This window comes from Centruroides vittatus, unplaced genomic scaffold (genome assembly GCF_030686945.1).
Source record: "Centruroides vittatus isolate TY-2023 unplaced genomic scaffold, ASM3068694v2 scaffold_769, whole genome shotgun sequence".
NCBI classification, from domain to species: domain Eukaryota; kingdom Metazoa; phylum Arthropoda; class Arachnida; order Scorpiones; family Buthidae; genus Centruroides; species Centruroides vittatus.
Genome location: NW_027122717.1, coordinates 990,466 through 1,008,433, shown reverse-complemented (window position 1 = coordinate 1,008,433; position 17,968 = coordinate 990,466). Strand labels below are relative to the sequence as shown.

Below are 17,968 nucleotides of genomic sequence, written 5' to 3'. Positions count from 1 at the left end.
CCAGGGGCAATCAGTTAATTACGTGTCAGTCTGGTGCACAATTAACTGATTGCCTCTGATAGTCGGATTCAATCTTATCATTGTTTTTCACATGTATATAAATTTGTAATAAAATAAATAATGCAGTTATAATAAAATATTAATTTTAATTAATTCAAAGTACATTAAAATATGAAAATAATTGCACAATGTGTATTTATATTTTAGAAAATACAAGGAAAGCAGTACTTCCAGTTTCCATGGATGGCATGCCACTGTTATTAAGTCACATCAGGTAATAGATCATTTGGCCCAATTAAGCAGACATTATCTCAATAAACTAAAAAAAACTCTCTCTTTCCACGATAGTATAATTAACAAGTAAAATATACAAAATAAAAAGACACATTTACTAAAAAACAAATTAATTAAAGACAGAATGTTTATTTTTATTACAGTCTTTGAAAAAATTGATCAAGTGTACTATGATGTCTTTTCTTTACTAACTGCAACTATACAAAACCAGACAATATATCTAAAGCAAATAAAAGAATGACTTCCTACATGAAATATTGTCTCAATTCAGCAATATGTTCTGTAGAATTTTGCTCGATCACTTTCTTAAGCATATTATCATCACATAATTCTTGGCCTTCTGAAGTCTCCAATTGTTTTGCTATATTTTGTTCAATAATTAAAATTGCTTTGTCAGTCTCAACCTAATTTTTTTTTGGGCCTAGTAAATTCAAAATTAATAACCGTAGAATATAATTTTCTATTTTAAATCCATTCTATAGTTTTCTGTTCAACTACAATCATCAATATCCCAAATGGCACAAATTTATGTTAAATGCATTGATTTCTTTCTGTTCTCAGTATTTTGGTGTATATAAATGGTTGCCCTAATTAACTAATGACCCAATTGAAATATACTATATATTTTTCAATTTTTAATATTTTTCATAAGAGAAAATAGCAGTAAAAGATCATACTTTTATTATTCTATTTTTAATTTCTACAACAATGCTAATGTAATGTGATTTGTAAAGCAACACAACAGTTAAATCTTGAGTTAACACATCTCTAATTAATGGATTCCAAATTTAACAAATGGAAAACAGTTTAATTATGTTTTCAGTTATCTTCTATGCAACAAAATGTGACTTATGAAATGCATTTCATAATAGACTTGTAAAATAATATCTTTATTGCATAGTTATATATTAAATACTAAATAACATTTATGCAATACCTCAACAACTCAGTAATTACATTGCTGAATGGTGGTAACTTCTTGCTTAGGATATGAATATATCTTCAGAGTTGAACTGTAGCCATTCACTTGTACTTCTTGAACAATATTGTATATTTATGTAGGTATGTAATATAAATTTAATAAAATTTATTAATTATGATTAATAAAAAGATAATACAGGTATACCTTGTCTTACATCGATAATTGGTTCCAGGAGAGGCGACGTAAGTCAAAAAACGACGTAAGTCGAATTTACTTGTGTAGTTACGACGTAAGTCGTAGTTTCGACTTACGTCGTAACTAAACGCCAATAATGAGCACTTAAAGACCGCTAAATAAGACGACAACACAGGAACACAGATGTTTTCATGTTTTGTTCTCTAGGATTTATGATGATTATATTAACATTTACTGTAAATATACATATTTTAATATGATTTTATGTGCTTTTAATGCTTTTCTAGTGATATTACGACTTCAATGTTTGTGGCGGACGGATTTAAAGTCAAATAAACTGATTTAAATTTGAATTTTATTTTTCCATATACTTTTTTGACAAATGACGTATAATCGGGAACGACGTAACTCAAGGTATACCTGTATTTTGAAAACTTGAAGAGGTTATTTGAAAATTAAAATTTATAAATAAACTAAAATTATGTCATGTATTTGTCATGTTTTTATGAAGACTGTAAAATCAAAAATAAACTGTGTTTGACATCTCTGAGAATAAAAGACTCATTCAAACTATTTATAGTAAAGTTTAATATATACTGTATTCACAATATTCCTCACAAATACTTTTCCTTTGTTTCCATCATTATTTAGGTTTAACAGACTATTGGTAATAATACACATCAACTTTTCCTATCAGTCTGTTAAATTAGGATGAACTATATTTAATATGAATATCATAATTTATGCATTCATTATTCTATTATTTCTGTAGTATAGGTAATACTAAAGAAATAATAAAATATATGTGAATCCATTTTATTTGTAAAAATTTATAAATCTAGTTTTCCAATTTTCAGTCCACAGGAGTTTAAACTTGTTTTGTGTTCACACAGAATATATTGTATATTATTTAACAATTCTTGAAATTTCAACAATTTGTTTTGAAGCAGTAAAAAAAGATTGTATACGTAATAAGTCGTACAATTATATAAATATATAAACATCTCAAATCTGATAATTATATTAAAGCCAAATGATTGCTGGATTAAATTAGGCTATATTACCAACTACTGATAATTATTAAATCCAAGTAATTTGGTATTAGAGGTAGACATTAGGTGCCAACTCTTATTAAATTTAATAATTATAATTAATGATTGATTTTTGTGAAACCGTGTTGTATTATTCTTCGAAGTATCAAACACAAATCCGTGTTAATAAACTTTTATAAACGCTACGTAGACGACATAATAATTATATATAATACTTCAATTATTACAATAGATAAGATAAATACGCTCATAAACAATATACACAACAATATTAAGTTCAAAATCGAAGAAGAAGATAGTATACACAATAATATAAATTACTTGGATATTACAATCAAAAGGAATATAAATAATCTAGAATTTGAACCCTTTAAGAAACCTTGTGCCATAACAAAAACTATAAACTACAGCTCCCAAATACCACTGTATATAAAACAAAACGTCTTCATCATGGAATACAAAAAAATTAAAAATAGAACTAGTAAACCTGAAAATGTTCAAAAACACGTAAATAATTTAAAGAAAAAGTTTATACTAGACGGATACCCAATTAGATTGATAAATACATGGGAAACACAAATAGAAAAATCAACCTATGAAAAACAAATCCAAGAAATAAAAAACCAAGATATAAAATACAAAAGTTTCCCATACATAAAAGGACTCTACGAAGAAATAAACAAAGAAATGAGAAAAATAAATATAAAATTGGCACCAAAATATCAAAAATTGCAATCACGGATAATAAATAAAAGAAAAAAACAACTTAATGAAAACATCGAAGAATCCAAAAACGTCGTTTACGAAATACCATGTACTTGCAAAGACCCACATACCTACATCGGAGAAACAAAACGGAAACTAAAAATAAGAATAAAAGAACATATAGCTGATATGAAGCACCAAAGGATGCAATCCGTTTTCCACGACCACTGCTTAATAAATAATTGTAATATTGATAAGGATAACACCAAAGTTTTGTATAAAGAAAAAGACATATATAATAGAAAGTTTAAAGAAAGTTTTGCTATAATTAAATCAAAAAATTGTATAAACAAAAATACAAGTATAAATATTAATAAAAACTGGTTAAATATATTATAAATTTTAATATTAGTTAAAAATACAATAAATCTCAATATCTTACCAAAAATACCGCTAGGAGGCTCACTTCATTTCAACCCATGTAGTTATGCAAATTTTAAATGTCGCAAAACCTAAACAACGTTCAACAGGGGAAAGTTCAGACTAAAACTTATACCCAAAGTTGGTCTACAAATTTGTCTTTTAAAAAAATTTTTCTGGATTCTGTCTCAACATAAACGAGCCAAAAGTGCTCGAACGACCTTTGAAAATGTACTGTGTATTAACCATCTACTAAGAAGTACAAGAGAACAACAAAGTAAGAACTTGTCCCAGTTTTATTCACAGTTAATGTAAATTTATTGTTATACTAAATAGTTGTACTTTTTAACTCAAAACAGATGTAAAAGAATTTTATAACTTTTATCCTCGAGTTTGTAATGTCCAAACTTACCGTGTACAAGTGCCATACTGGGGGAGGAACTGGTATGTTATATACGTTTAAATATTTATATAACTTGTCGGTAAAAACGCTGTTGTATACGTTTAAATAGTTATATACGTTTAAATATTTATATAACTTGTCGGTAAAAACGCTGTATACATTATTTTATATTTTTTAGTTGACTGATGAGGGGCATAAGGCCCGAAACGTGTACCGTATCAACTAAATAAAGGTGGAAAAAAGCCAAGTGGTTGTTATTAACACGGATTTGTGTTTGATACTTCCAATTATAATTAAATTAATATCGATTAAAGAATTGGCCCAGAGCAGGACTCTAATTCATAACTGCCACTTACCATGTAGATGCATTGCTAATTACACTACCCAGATCTCTGTCTGATCCTTTGCTTCCAGACATATTTAATCTTATATAATCATATTAATTACTCATGAGATTTAATAATTACTAGTAATGGTAATGTAGTCCAATTTAATCCATTAATCATTTGTCTTTCAAACAATTATAGTTTATTATTAACAAGTATTATGTAATAATTAAAGACTATTATTTTTTATTTCATTGATTAAACATAAGAGGATATAGAGGATATAATTTTGAAATTTATTGGTCTAGTACTAGTGTGTTGCCACCCATCTGGTTTTTAATTCATTGTCTGGATTAACAATTAATTTTGTCCAGGATTTCAACCTGTTGACCTTTTTTTTTTTCTTTTGCTTCTCAGCTCTTTAAGTTAAGTTATTAAATTTTTTAATTTAAGTTCGTCCCACACAAGTCCCTAACTGGTTTAGAACTGGCATGCATGTTATTCTTCGCATGGTAAAATAACATTGCGCATGCATCAGGGACTTCTACTCGAACAAACCCGACCTGCCGTCCTGACTTCCAAAGGTGGCAACACTATCTAATACTGTAACTACTTTTTCATACTCTGTGCAAATTTTATTTTTGGCTCCCTCTTTTCTTTGGAAGGAAAAAATAAATAGTCAGTTATTTTTTAACTTTAACTAAAAACATTATAGAATCAATACAGCAGTAAAATTTAAAATGTGATCTTTTGAAAATAAAAATGGTCAATATTAATAGGGCAAATGGATCAAAAAATAGAGCTCACAACAAAAGCCATCTTTTGTCCTAGACCTATGCACCTGTTGCACCTGCCTACTTACAGCACTGTATTGATCTATAGATTATTTTTATTTCCAACTTTCTAAACTTCGTGTTATCATATTCAGTAATCAATACTTATTAAAAAGATATTAAAAGAATATCAGTGTTAAATTTTGTGTAATAATATTTGACATTTTATATAAAGTTTTCAAATCACTTTAAACAGAACTGTAATTAAATTGCAAATTTTAGATTACAAAAAGAATTTACCATAACATGTAAAAATTTATTCTTAAAATTATAAAAAGAAAAATAGAAAGAGAAATTTAATAGTACAATATTTTCAGATAGTTTTTTTAATAAATAAAAGCAAATACACAAATCTAATGAAATGAATCCTATACAATCAATTTATTCATTACAGGTACAATGGTAATATAGCAAAAATGACAAATCTAAAAACTTGTAAAAGGCTTTTTTATTACCAACACAATTTTTAAATTAATCTTTTCTTTTTGAGAACTATATTCTTACTTTTCTCATTAAAGTAGGGTATTGGGCTACAGCAGCACATGAAGACAAAAACCAACAATCAGCCAAAATTCCTTGAATAATATCATGCTGACTTACTCCATCCACCAGAAGACGAGGATTGTCAATTAGTTCCTAGAATTAAAAGTATTTAATCAGGTTATAAATATAAATATTAAATAAAACTTAACATTTTAAAAAATAAATCATCAGAATCTATATGAAAATTATCAAATATCATTTTTTATAGCTATTCTTAATAAAAAAAAATAAATTTTGATAATTTCGTTCCTATTTTTAATCTATTAAAATTGATAATTAGATGATCAAGAGAGTAAAGAAATCAGTCTGCCATTCTAGGGAATGTGGGTTATGGCTGGATCCTAAAATATTTTCACAAATGATTTTATTTGGTTTTGGCTTGGATATATGGGATCCAATTTGATTCCCATCTATTACCGCTTGGGCTATTATATTGCAGACCTGAATGAATAAATGAATGGATGGATAATGGAAATTACTAAAAAAATGTTTAAACCAGTATTTAAAATTTATTGAAAAAATTTGCAATTGCCAAATGATAAATAAGAAAGTTAATAGATTGTGTCCTTATTTAAAGGCTCTTGATTGAAATTACATTTCTGGTCTTTAATAGTTGATTTAATCTTTATGAGATCATTTATAATCTATAATAATTTGTCATTTTTCTAATTTTAATACAAAACTATATTATTATGCTTAACAATGAAGGGAGAGAAAATTTTAATGCATTAAAACAAAAAAATAATATAGTAAACAATGAAAGAGTTTTCTAATGGTATAATGATTGAGAATAAATCAATTTTGTGGATGCAGTCATCAGTATAAATAAAATTTTTTTTGGAAAGTGTAATAAATGCTTTTAAAATATTCTCTTTTTGCACTGTTTTATTATTGTCAATTTTCTATCCTTGTTTATTTTAAAACTCAATATATGAATTCCAATCACTTTAAATGCAGATGAAAGATTAAAGATCTAACTAAAGCTATCATATTCTCACAATTAGCAATTATACTCATTCACAAAAAGTAAAAGCAGAAAGGATATCTTATATATCCTTTCTGCTTTTACTTTTGGAAAAAATGAAATTGTTTTACAAAATATAAAAGTAAATATTAATATAAGATGCAAGAGTTTTTATAATTTTTATTTTATAAAATATCATCTATTAATAAATATATTAACTAATCAAATAATCAAACGGGATTTATTATCAGGCTACACTTTGGTTAATTAAGTATACAATTGCTCTGTAATTTGAACTAAGGAGAGGTGATTAAGTTACCATACTTTTAGTTCAAATTATGTAGCATTTGTATATTTAGTTAGCTAAAGTGTAGCCTGATAACAAATCTAGCTTGATTAGTTGATTAGTAACATGTTTCAGGTTTGCTTTCATGTATGATTATAAAAGTATTAATTTGCATATAAAATAATAAAAACGAAAAAATTGACAAAAATAATAGTAGGATACATTAATACAGTAACACCTCATTATATTATATGTCAGGAAACAAATCAATGGACAATATATCATATAGCACAATAAAATGATGTATCTATCTACCTGTTATGTCTATTTTCAATCTCCATGCTAACTTTTTTTGTGGGTTATTTCATACAATTTCAAGGTTAATGTTTTGAATAAGATTTTTTTTTTTTGCTAGTAAAAATTCAATTGCAATTATTGGTTAAAATGCTTTTATATTTAAAAGACAGAAATATGTTATATATCTTAATGAATGATATAATGATCCACAATATAACAAGGAGTTACCACATGTTAAAATTTAAAAATTATCCGAAAATTTACAAGAGCATTAAGATTTTTCATAAAAATAAATTTAGTCTGTTATATAATTGATTCAGTTAATTTTATTTTAAAAAATACTAAAGTATTCATCCATCTTAGTGAAGCATGGCCAATAATTTCCTCTTGCTTACAAGTTTGCTTTTTCATAAAAATATCAAAATAGATTCCTGTATAGTTCATTTTTCTTTTCTATACAGCCAATCAATTTCATAAATGTTATATTTAAACATCAGACATTTTTTTGTGTCATGTTGAATTATAAATTATTTCATATCAATTGATATAAAATAACATATATTTTTTAGTAGTTGTTATTTAAAAAAAGTAAAATATGAGAAATTTTTCTGTGAAAATCTAATCTATTATATATATATATATATATATAATGCAGTTGAAGATATTGTCCAGTTTTTATAATTTATGCAGATAATAATGATTTCATATAATAATAATACATCATATTGAATTTTATAAAAGAATGCATGTCAAATTAGCATTGAATATAGTCGTAGTCTAGCTCCATAATAATGAATTTAAAAAATTTAGATCAATAAGATAAAATATTGATGTCAGTAGAATATAAATAAAAGAACTTTACATCTCTTCATTTTTTAAACTAAATCAAATTGCATTCTGAATTGATATTTTTTTCAAAACTTTAATTTGCTATTTAAGCATTAAAAATTTTTTCCTGGAAGAGTAAAAGTATAAGCTTAACTTAAATAAATTAGTACAATATTTAAAACAATTTTAAATCCTAACAAAATACAATAAATGTCTATGAAAAATTTAATAGTATTGTAAATAATTTAACATAATTGAAATTAAACTGACTCACGTGTGGTCTCATCCATGTCACTTTCCCATCTATTAAAGGATTATTAAAAAAGATTGAACTATTTTTTGGTGGAAATTCAATATCAACAAACAGCTGACCAATTGTTAATGATTCTATCTTCATAACATTATCATGTTCCTGTAAAATAAAAAAAAATATTATTTATTTATTTATTTTCCTTTTTAACTCTTTCCACCCTGTAAGCAATATAGGCCTTTTTCCCCCCACTCATTGTAAGTTCAGCCTGGCCCAGTATTTGGGATGACTGGGTGGTGAGAGATAAGGCCTGACATATCTGGGACTGACATGAAAGCTTCATGGGGTTGCCCCATCTTAAAAACTTTTCTTAGGCAGTCAATCCATTTTAATTCTGTTCAAATTGATTGCATAAAAAGTTAAAAAACTTTTATGAATCAATCTTGAAAAATTCCTGGAGTGTTTTTGACTGTCCAGATTCAATCCAGGGTCTCTCAGTTAGATTGTCAACTTAACCATCTTGGCCTTCTAACCAGCAATTATTATTATTCAATGTCTTCTAATTAATTTGAAAAGAATATTATAAATACATATTATATTTATATGACAAATTTTGTTTATTTATAAATAGCAATGTTATTTTATCTAATTCTATCCTTTCTTTCTACTTTTTGTGTATAATCCATAGAAAACTATATCTTTAGATTAATATGAATATTATATCAATGCAAAAGTAAAAGTACAATTTATTTATAGAATTATTAATAATAAAATATTTTAAGTGTGTTCTTACTTACTTATATGTAGTAGTTATATTTTTACATATTGACTTCAAATGTATTTAAACTTTGTGCAAATATTTTAATTCTGTTCAAATTAAGGTGATTACAAAAAAATTTTATGAATGCACCCATAACAATGGATGAAGTTTAAAGAATATTAATGTTTTTGACTAGTTAACAGGTCTTCTTTAGTTTTTGATAGTTGAAACTTTCAACTGTTCATGTATGAAGATCACCTATTAACCAGGTCAAAAATATTAACAGTGGGTGAAGTTTAAAGAACACTGAAGTTATATTGATTAATTCAGCTGAATAACCATAGTGGTTAGTTCATTTTTAAAAACTTTTATTCATATTTTTTAAGAGAAAATGCTGAATGTATGTTTATTACTGATTACGTACAACAAAAATTTTATATTATGATTTAATTTAAAAAATATTGATACTTTATAACTATAAACATCAATATTATTCATTATTAATATCAATAATAATCAATATCAAAATAATTTTAAATATGATTAGTTATAAAATATTGATATTATTATTTTTAAGAATAGGAGTTAAAAATTAAAATTTTTTATTATTTAATTATAAGAAAATAGTAATTTTGAAAAATAAACTAAATGATTATTTCAAGTTTATTGATTACATTAATTGAAAATCATAAATAAAACTCACAGAAATTTCTTTCTTATCAAAATCTGAATGGTCTGGTAAGGTAGCATTTTTGATTTCTAAGAAATTGTCTTCTTTTTCTATATGCCTGTGTACATTTTTTACAGATATTCCAGGAGAATCTGGATAAGCCAAATGTCCCTTTTGCTTGATAAAAACATGTCTTGGATATTCTTTTGGTAATCTGCCAACTGGATAATGCTGACTTGTCCCACATCCCATTCAGTTGTTTGTCATAACCTGTAATTAAATAAAATAAAGTAAATAATAATTTTATGAGTAAAGTCAGATTATTAAGCATCATAATTCATTTTAAATTATTATTATTGTAAAATTACAAATAACATTAAATTATAGAGACAATATAATTTTATTTTATAAATTTAATACTGTCATTAAATATATATGATGATAAAGATCAATAAAAGTAAAAAAAAATGATTTCTATAAATTGATAAAATAATTAACCTAAATTGATTTTCTGATATAGTAAAACCTGTCTAAAACAAACATTCTACAAAACAGAAACCTGCCTCAACAGAAAATAAATCTAAGAATGGAATGGTTTGCTATACTGTATATAATACTATTGCAAGCCAAAAATCTCTCTTAATGTGAAAACAGAAGAGTTTTAAGAATCAATTGCATGATAAAACCTGCATAAAGTAGAATTTTTCAGTGTAGCAGCAGTTAAATTCTAAATCATAATGGATGAAATATTGGATTCTGATTGACTATTCAATGCTGAGAATTAGTCTATCATTTTTATTTCTTTATTATTTAATTTTATTGTCTGGAAAATAGCTGTTTCATCATATTACAGTTTCTTCCCAATTCTCTAGAAAAAAAAAGTTAATTAAAAACATAACCTCATAAAATAGTAACCTGCCAAAACAGAAAATTCTGGCTGGCATCATCACATACCATTATAATTTACAGTGACTATGTTGTTAGGATTAAGGAGCAACCCTGTAAAATTCTATTTAGGTAACTTAAGATCTAAAAAGTTTAGAGTGTCAAATGCAGAATGAAAAAACTGCAGGCACAAGAGAGGATTCAAAAAGAAACTGGATGGAATGAATGTTTTGGTTTTGGAATGTTGAAATCAAATAATTTAGAGTGGTTCATCAGTTTCAGAGAGAAAGAAAAATGACAGTCAGAGGATTGAACATAAACACCAAATAGATTATAGTTTGGATAAAAGCCCAAACATTCTAATACAGTGGTTCTTTAATGTTTTCAAGTTGCTGCCCCATCTACAGTATAACCTGTGACCCCTGTTCCATTGAGTAAATTTAATTTTTTTCTGCATGGTATTTTCTATTTCCATTGCATAATCATTTTTTATTTTCAATTTTTTCTATATCATATAATAATATATTCTCATTTCACCCAAAGCAATTTTATTTAATGGAAATGTCACTTTTATTCCAGGTTCTGAGGCCATACTGGGCTATCTAAGAAGCTCTATTCTAATCAGTTGGAATGGTTATTTCTGATAGAACTGGAATGATAGCCTTACATTTCCAATGAATTTAATGTATGCTAATGTATAATAGTGTATAATGTAATAACAAACATTAGTTTTGTGTTTTTGTCACATCAGCAATTAAATTTGTTTTACTGTCATTCTTGAAAACAACTTATGTATATTATTTTCAATTTTCTAGTCATCCTCACTGTTTCTTTTTCTGTATATCTTATTTTTAATTTTTTAAATTCTACACTAGTTTCAATATATTTTTGACAATTTATTTCAAACTAAATACAATGAAAATATCCAATCTGACTTAAATAAATTTTAAAACATAAATATTGTCTATAAAATTGTATACTTTTTGTACAATGATTTTATAACAGTTAATTTTTCTGTATTTTTTCATGTTTAGTCATATTTTTGATAAATTTTTCAATTTAGATTAATAATAAAAAACATTTAGATACATAATTTTAACATCCAATTGCAGTTATTATATCATAGAACACAAAAATTTATAATGTGTGGTTATTTTTAACTGTATATCATGAAAATTAATTTTATTAAAAATTGGTAAATGAATAAATACCATCAACTAATTTTTAATAGTTTTTATAATCAGATATGGAAACAGCAATTATTTTTATTATAACATTATGAAAATTAAAGACAGTATAACTATGAAAACATTTCATACATTTCAATTAATTATTTAATAACAATGCAGTCAATACTAATGTCATTTTTTTATCTCCAATAATGACCATTAAAAGGATGAAAACTATTAAGCTTTGTCCTTTGCATCTATTCCATTTCTTTAATTTTAATATGCATTTCAGAAATTACAATATTTCTGAAATACTCTAAGGTAAAATAAAGTTGTTGATTGGCTAGTAATCATGTAGTCTGTAGATGTGTTAATTCCTAGAAAATAACTGTGTTTGAACTGGTTACATATTAAGACTATTAAGTTTAACAGAAAATAATATAACAAATACAACAACACAGGGTGTTCAGAAAATCATATGGGTGTGCATATTTATATAACCTATATATTTATTAACAGACAAGTTTCAATATAGAACACAGGATGTAAATATGAATGACAATTATAAACAATTTTGAAAGTGACTCCCATTAGCATCAATACAGGCTTGGATCCTACTTTTATTTCTAAACACCACTATCAGTTGCTTGCTTGAAATAGACTAAATGAATGCTGTTATCACTGCTTTTAAGTCATCCAGCTTGTATGGATGATCTTGATACACTGCAGATTTTCCTGTTCCCCTTAGATAAAAGTCTGGTGGATTTAGATCTGGTGAGCATGGGAGCTTTCAAAATAATGCAAAAATATGATTAGAAAAGTGCACAGTCACTTTCCAAACACTCTGTACAATAAAATATTGCTGTAACTCCGCATGATACAGTCAGAGTAAGTTGGCCAGATAGCCAAGGCAGTTAAGGCATCAGCCTACTACTCTGGGAAATCTGGGATTGAATCTGAGCAGTTAAAAGACTCCAGGAATTTTTCACGGGCAATCCGCTTCAATATGTTGAGCTCCATCTTTCACCACTCAGTCACCCCCATTGTGAGCCTGGCCAAATCAATCATAGGTACGTACATAAAAGACCTTCTTAGTGTCCAAAATGTAGAAAGAATAAAAAAATATTCCAATAATAGTCAAAAATACATCAGCTGTTTTTCAGAAAATAATTAAAATTTGAATGATAATTATTCAATTAATTTCGATAAACACTATATCTACTTTAAGAACTAAGACTACTTTAAGAACTTATCTACTCTATATAAACACATATCTACTTTGTATATGTAATAATATAAGCAATACAACATGAGAAATTTATTTTCTTTTTCACATTAATTAATGAAATTGTCAGCTCCCAAAAAAAGATATTTAAGTAGGCCTATATTATCTGTAATTTATTCATTAACTTATAACTGATAAAGCACAAATGCAATTCTGTAGTTGTCACAAGACATGTATATGTCACAAGCAATCATTTATTGGGACATTGTCACAATGCCAGGCTGCATTTTTAATCATATTTTTAAAATATATTTAATTTAAAGTATATGCTCTCAACCTCAAATTAAAACCTCTTTTTCCGAAATGGGGGCCAGCTTCCCCTTGTGTTCTCGGAAGGCAAATACTATTTTACTCCTGTGGGGTATTGTATTATTCCTTGCTAAATTCTTATTCAACATTTGCTGGACATTATATCAATGGATTCTTCATTGCTACTTTCTTTTCCTCAGTAGCTTTGAATTACCCAGAAATGTTGGTTAGGTCTGGTTGGTTAAATGATGCAAACTGCAAACTTTCCTATCCATCTATTTTTCCTCTTATTTAATGATTGATTATGGTAAGTTGTAATAGCACAAACATAAAATATACCATGCAGAATAAAATTTGAAACACAACGTATGCACATAATGTTATTGGCCCTCACAAGGGACTAGTTATTTCTTATGAGCCCTATATGGGACAATTATGAGCCAATCTTGGGACCCCTTCTACTAACCAACACAGACACCCTTACAAATACAACATTCTCTGGCCTTTTTGTGTTCTCTGTGCGGTAAGAGGCCTAAAACCATAAATGAAAAAAAAAAAAAAAACCTCAGATTAGTAGTGTGTACATCATTTTCTGTAAATGTTTTTCATCGTATATATATATATATATATATATGCTCAAAAAATGCCAACTTCAGATATGAATACTGCAAAAAATCTACTTTCTCTTATATATTGAAAAGTGTATCTATTGAATTCTATAATTTTATTATATTTCAGAGAATATTATATATAATATGATGCATGTTTTATCTTTATCTAAAGCAGTGATTTTCAACCGGTATGCTATGAAAATTTTTGAAGATTATTAAATAAATTATTTTCGAAAGAAGCCAAAGAACAATAAGTGTATGTACTGTACGTGTCAAAATTAAAACCTCTTTAAATTGATTATATGAGTTTTTCATTGTTATAATAAATAAACGTATACATAATGTAGTAAAAATATTCGAGCAAAATTATATGTGCATAATACAGTTATTTCATTTAAAATGAAATTTTCTTTAAATCAAAAATGTATCTATAATTGTCCAAATTTAGTTCAAATTATTTTAACCTTGAAATAGCAGGACATCAGACAGGTTTGTAAAGGCAATTATTGTACCACTTTTAAATGCAAATCAAGATTTAATGTTAATTGCTTTTCTTATTTAAATTAATAATTTTTATTTACATAACTAGTAATATTGTTGTAACCTGCTGCTATTTTAAGGAACAACAATACTGTTTTATTTAATTCACAAAAAAATACACAATAAGAATTAGGTTAAGTGGCAAGTAATATGATGATAGAATGTTTACAACTTTAAATCGCATTATTTTATGATTTTTTCCGCGGAAATTTAATTATAGGTTAAAGTGTACCGTGAGATAAAAAAAAGGTTGAAAAAATGATCTAGAGTCACGCGGTGACACCCCACCAAGTAAAGAAGTCGCTGACTGACTATAAATTATTTGCAGGAATCAGAATTTCCGATTTTCGGGGGTTGCTTTCTCTGCCCCCAACACCTGAAGTAATTCTGAATATTTCTAAATATCAACTTCCTGAAACCCGATGTATTCATACTAAGCCAAACGATCCCCGTAATTAATCGGGTTATTAATATGGCTATAATTAATAATTAGAAACTAAATAATTTGGTACTAGAGGTAGGCATTAGACACCATCTCTCATCTAAATTAATAATTTATTAAATAATTTAGAACCGTCTGGAAAAAAAGAACTGGCCGGAGCAGAGTTGAACTCGCAACCTCCGCTGCGCTTGCCAGTTACACCATCCAGATGCCGAGCAAAAATTTGGATACATCTGAAAGCGAATGCTTGCTCGGCGATCGTTTGGCTTAGTATCTGAATATCTCTTTCGAAAGAAAATTGTTTTCTTAGGTAGTGTGCAAAATTTCAAGATTTTCTATAAACCGGTTGCCGAAATAAATGTGCAAAACAAACTGTATTATTTTTTCTTTCTTTTCTTCATCCGGCACTGCAGACGCTCGTAGAGAAAAACTACTAGGTCTAGCCAGCTCAAATTTTAAACTTAAGCCTCTCTCGTTATCAGTGACGTGCTGATGAAACTTCCGGGTCGATAGATCAAAGTTCACGGGGCGGTTCCCTTAAAGCAATTTCAATTTTATGGCTTGATTTTATGCTTATAAGAAAAAAATTGCATCGAAACAAATGAATTTTATTCAAAATGTTATCCAGATTAACAAGCTCAAATTTATGCGAATTAAAACTTTTTATAACCATTTTTCTAAACGGCATATTGAAAACGTTCGGTCGCCGACCGAATTCTACCTTATTGTTTTGTCTTGATGCAATAATACAATTATTAACCAAAAACAATTGATATCTAAACCAAAGCACTGCATCTGAGATATAAAAAATACGCGCCAAGTAAAAACTTAAGACAATTTAAACGACAGACAAATTTTTTCTTGGCAGTTTTTCTTTGGTAAATATAAGCTTGGCGCTTGGAAGTGGTAACCACAAGATTTTTGCCTGTATTATTCTTTTCTATATTTCACTTCCCAGCGTCCTGCTTAATTTTATCAAAGAAACATTCAAAAGAAAAAAAAATTAACTATCATCTAAATTGTCGTAAGTTTTTACTTGGCGCAATTTTTTACATCTCAGATGTTTTTGTTTGAATTAAATTATTCCAACAAACGTCAACAGCATATGATGGTTAATGCATCACTTGCAAACCATTTCTCGTTATATTAAAAAAATTATCAGACATATTTATAAAATGTTAATTCAATTACAGTATTATTTTTCGCATTTTCACTATAAAAAAAGAGCAGTATATGTTAATAGCCTAGACAGGCTCCAAATAACGTTAATTTTTGGAAATTATCGAACGGCCAATCTAGAGTTTAGGTATCTTTTCATTTTAACTTAATGAAACTTAATGAATTTAACTTCATTCTATTTTTAATTATGAATGAATTAAACTCTTGTATATATTCAATTAATTAATTACTGAGCATTGAATTTAATTGAAACGTTACTGATCCAAAGTCCTCGATATCATTACTTATAAAGAATTATTTGTCAAAAAAAATTCAAAATAAAGAACATCTTTTTAAAACCTTTTAAATCCACGAATTTATTCAGAAAAATATGCAAATAAGTGCACAAACATTCAATTGAAAGAAATCATTCATTAAAAGTTAACATTACCATCAACTAATTAATCGATTCAAGTCCACTATTGAATTTTGATTTATTATGTCAGGCATGAATTTATTAAATTAGATTATGTTGGCCTCAATTTCGTCCGTGACATGAGAACCTGATTCAAAGTAAAATAGGTCAATAATAGGTGAGAGCTAGGAAATGATGTCTCTACCAGAATAACTAAAAAAGATCATAAAAAATCCTAATCAGATCCAATCCAATGCTTCAAAGATAAAATCAAATTTGATTAGTCAATGCGAAGCACTATAGTAAGACTATGGAAGATGCACCACTATCCATAAAAGATCAATGGAAAGTTGAAGGATTTATATGAGGAGTTCTCATTCTTTATTTTGAGTCATTTCTATTATCATCTTTTATTCTCTCATATTGTACTACTTCATTCCAACTCTGATCTACCTCTTTTTTCGAAAGCCTTCAATTTTCAGCTGTTTTTCTCTTGTCGTCTCTTGTCATGCTCTCATTTTGCATGTTCAAACTAACTCTATATCTTCCTGCATTTTCTTTTCAATTACAGTCGCTTTCAAACTCTTGTGTTTGCACATAGTTTTTTTCCTTCTTAAATCAGCCCAATGCCGGATTAAGCCTCTAGCGGGACTTAGACAATATTTAAATAACTTGCTTCTAAAGGAATCTTAAATAATGTCACTTCAAATTTTTATTAATAATAGAGAATACAAACACTAATCTTATGATATACTGTATTTTACGGACTATAAGACGCACCTGAATTTTGGAGGCAATTTTTCGAAGAAAAAAGTGCGTCTTATAGTCCGTAAAATACGGTAATCGAGATGGGTTGATAAGAATAATAACGATAATAATAAGCGCAGAGTCCAAACGATTTGGAGTTGAAAGTTGAAATTTGGTACACAGTTAGGGTACGCCATGAGAATGCACACTAAGAAGGAATTTTTGGACATTCCCTCTTTCCCGCAGAGGGCTAAGGATTACCCTGAAGAACTCGGCTTCTACTGAACTATTTTAGATACAAATTTTTGCGTTTTTGCGAAAAATCTAACATATTTTTAGACTCGTCTAAAAATTCTAATTAGCCTCGGAAGAAGGAAACCTAATTCTTGCACCCGGCGAAAACGGATAAGATCGGCTATATAACTATAAAGATTATTTTACGTAAGGGGTTATCACACCGAGTTCCCAATCTAACACATTTACTGTACACAATTTAAAAAATTTTTAAAAATGTGTTAGATTGATCACTCGGTGTGATAAACTCTTACGTCAGATAACCTTTCTAAATATAGGCCTAAATGAAATACAGTAGAGCGTCGATAAGTGGAACGTCGGTAAGTGGAATGGCCGGAAAGTGGAACGATTTTCAGTCGGACTGTGTCGTGCTGAATCGAATGTTTTTGATACTAAATTTACTTCTAAAGTATAATTTTCATGTT

At 27.4% G+C, this 17,968-nt stretch overlaps 1 protein-coding gene across 2 annotated transcripts in view; it reads right to left on the bottom strand.

Annotated features, from left to right (window-relative positions):
* Window positions 1-17,968, bottom strand: part of LOC136989876 (calpain-A-like) — a 51,158-nt gene that overhangs the window by 25,075 nt on the left and 8,115 nt on the right. Inside the window, exons 2-4 of one of the 2 annotated variants that reach the window (XM_067288166.1) lie at window positions 9,782-10,018; window positions 8,343-8,480; window positions 5,655-5,786 (exon numbers count right to left, since the gene is read on the bottom strand). In XM_067288166.1, the coding sequence (XP_067144267.1) occupies window positions 5,655-5,786; window positions 8,343-8,480; window positions 9,782-10,000 (489 nt within the window). In that variant the 5' untranslated portion in view covers window positions 10,001-10,018. Of the gene's footprint in view, window positions 1-5,654; window positions 5,787-8,342; window positions 8,481-9,115; window positions 9,266-9,781; window positions 10,019-17,968 lie in introns of those variants that run through there. The other variant, XM_067288167.1, reaches the window with a different exon arrangement.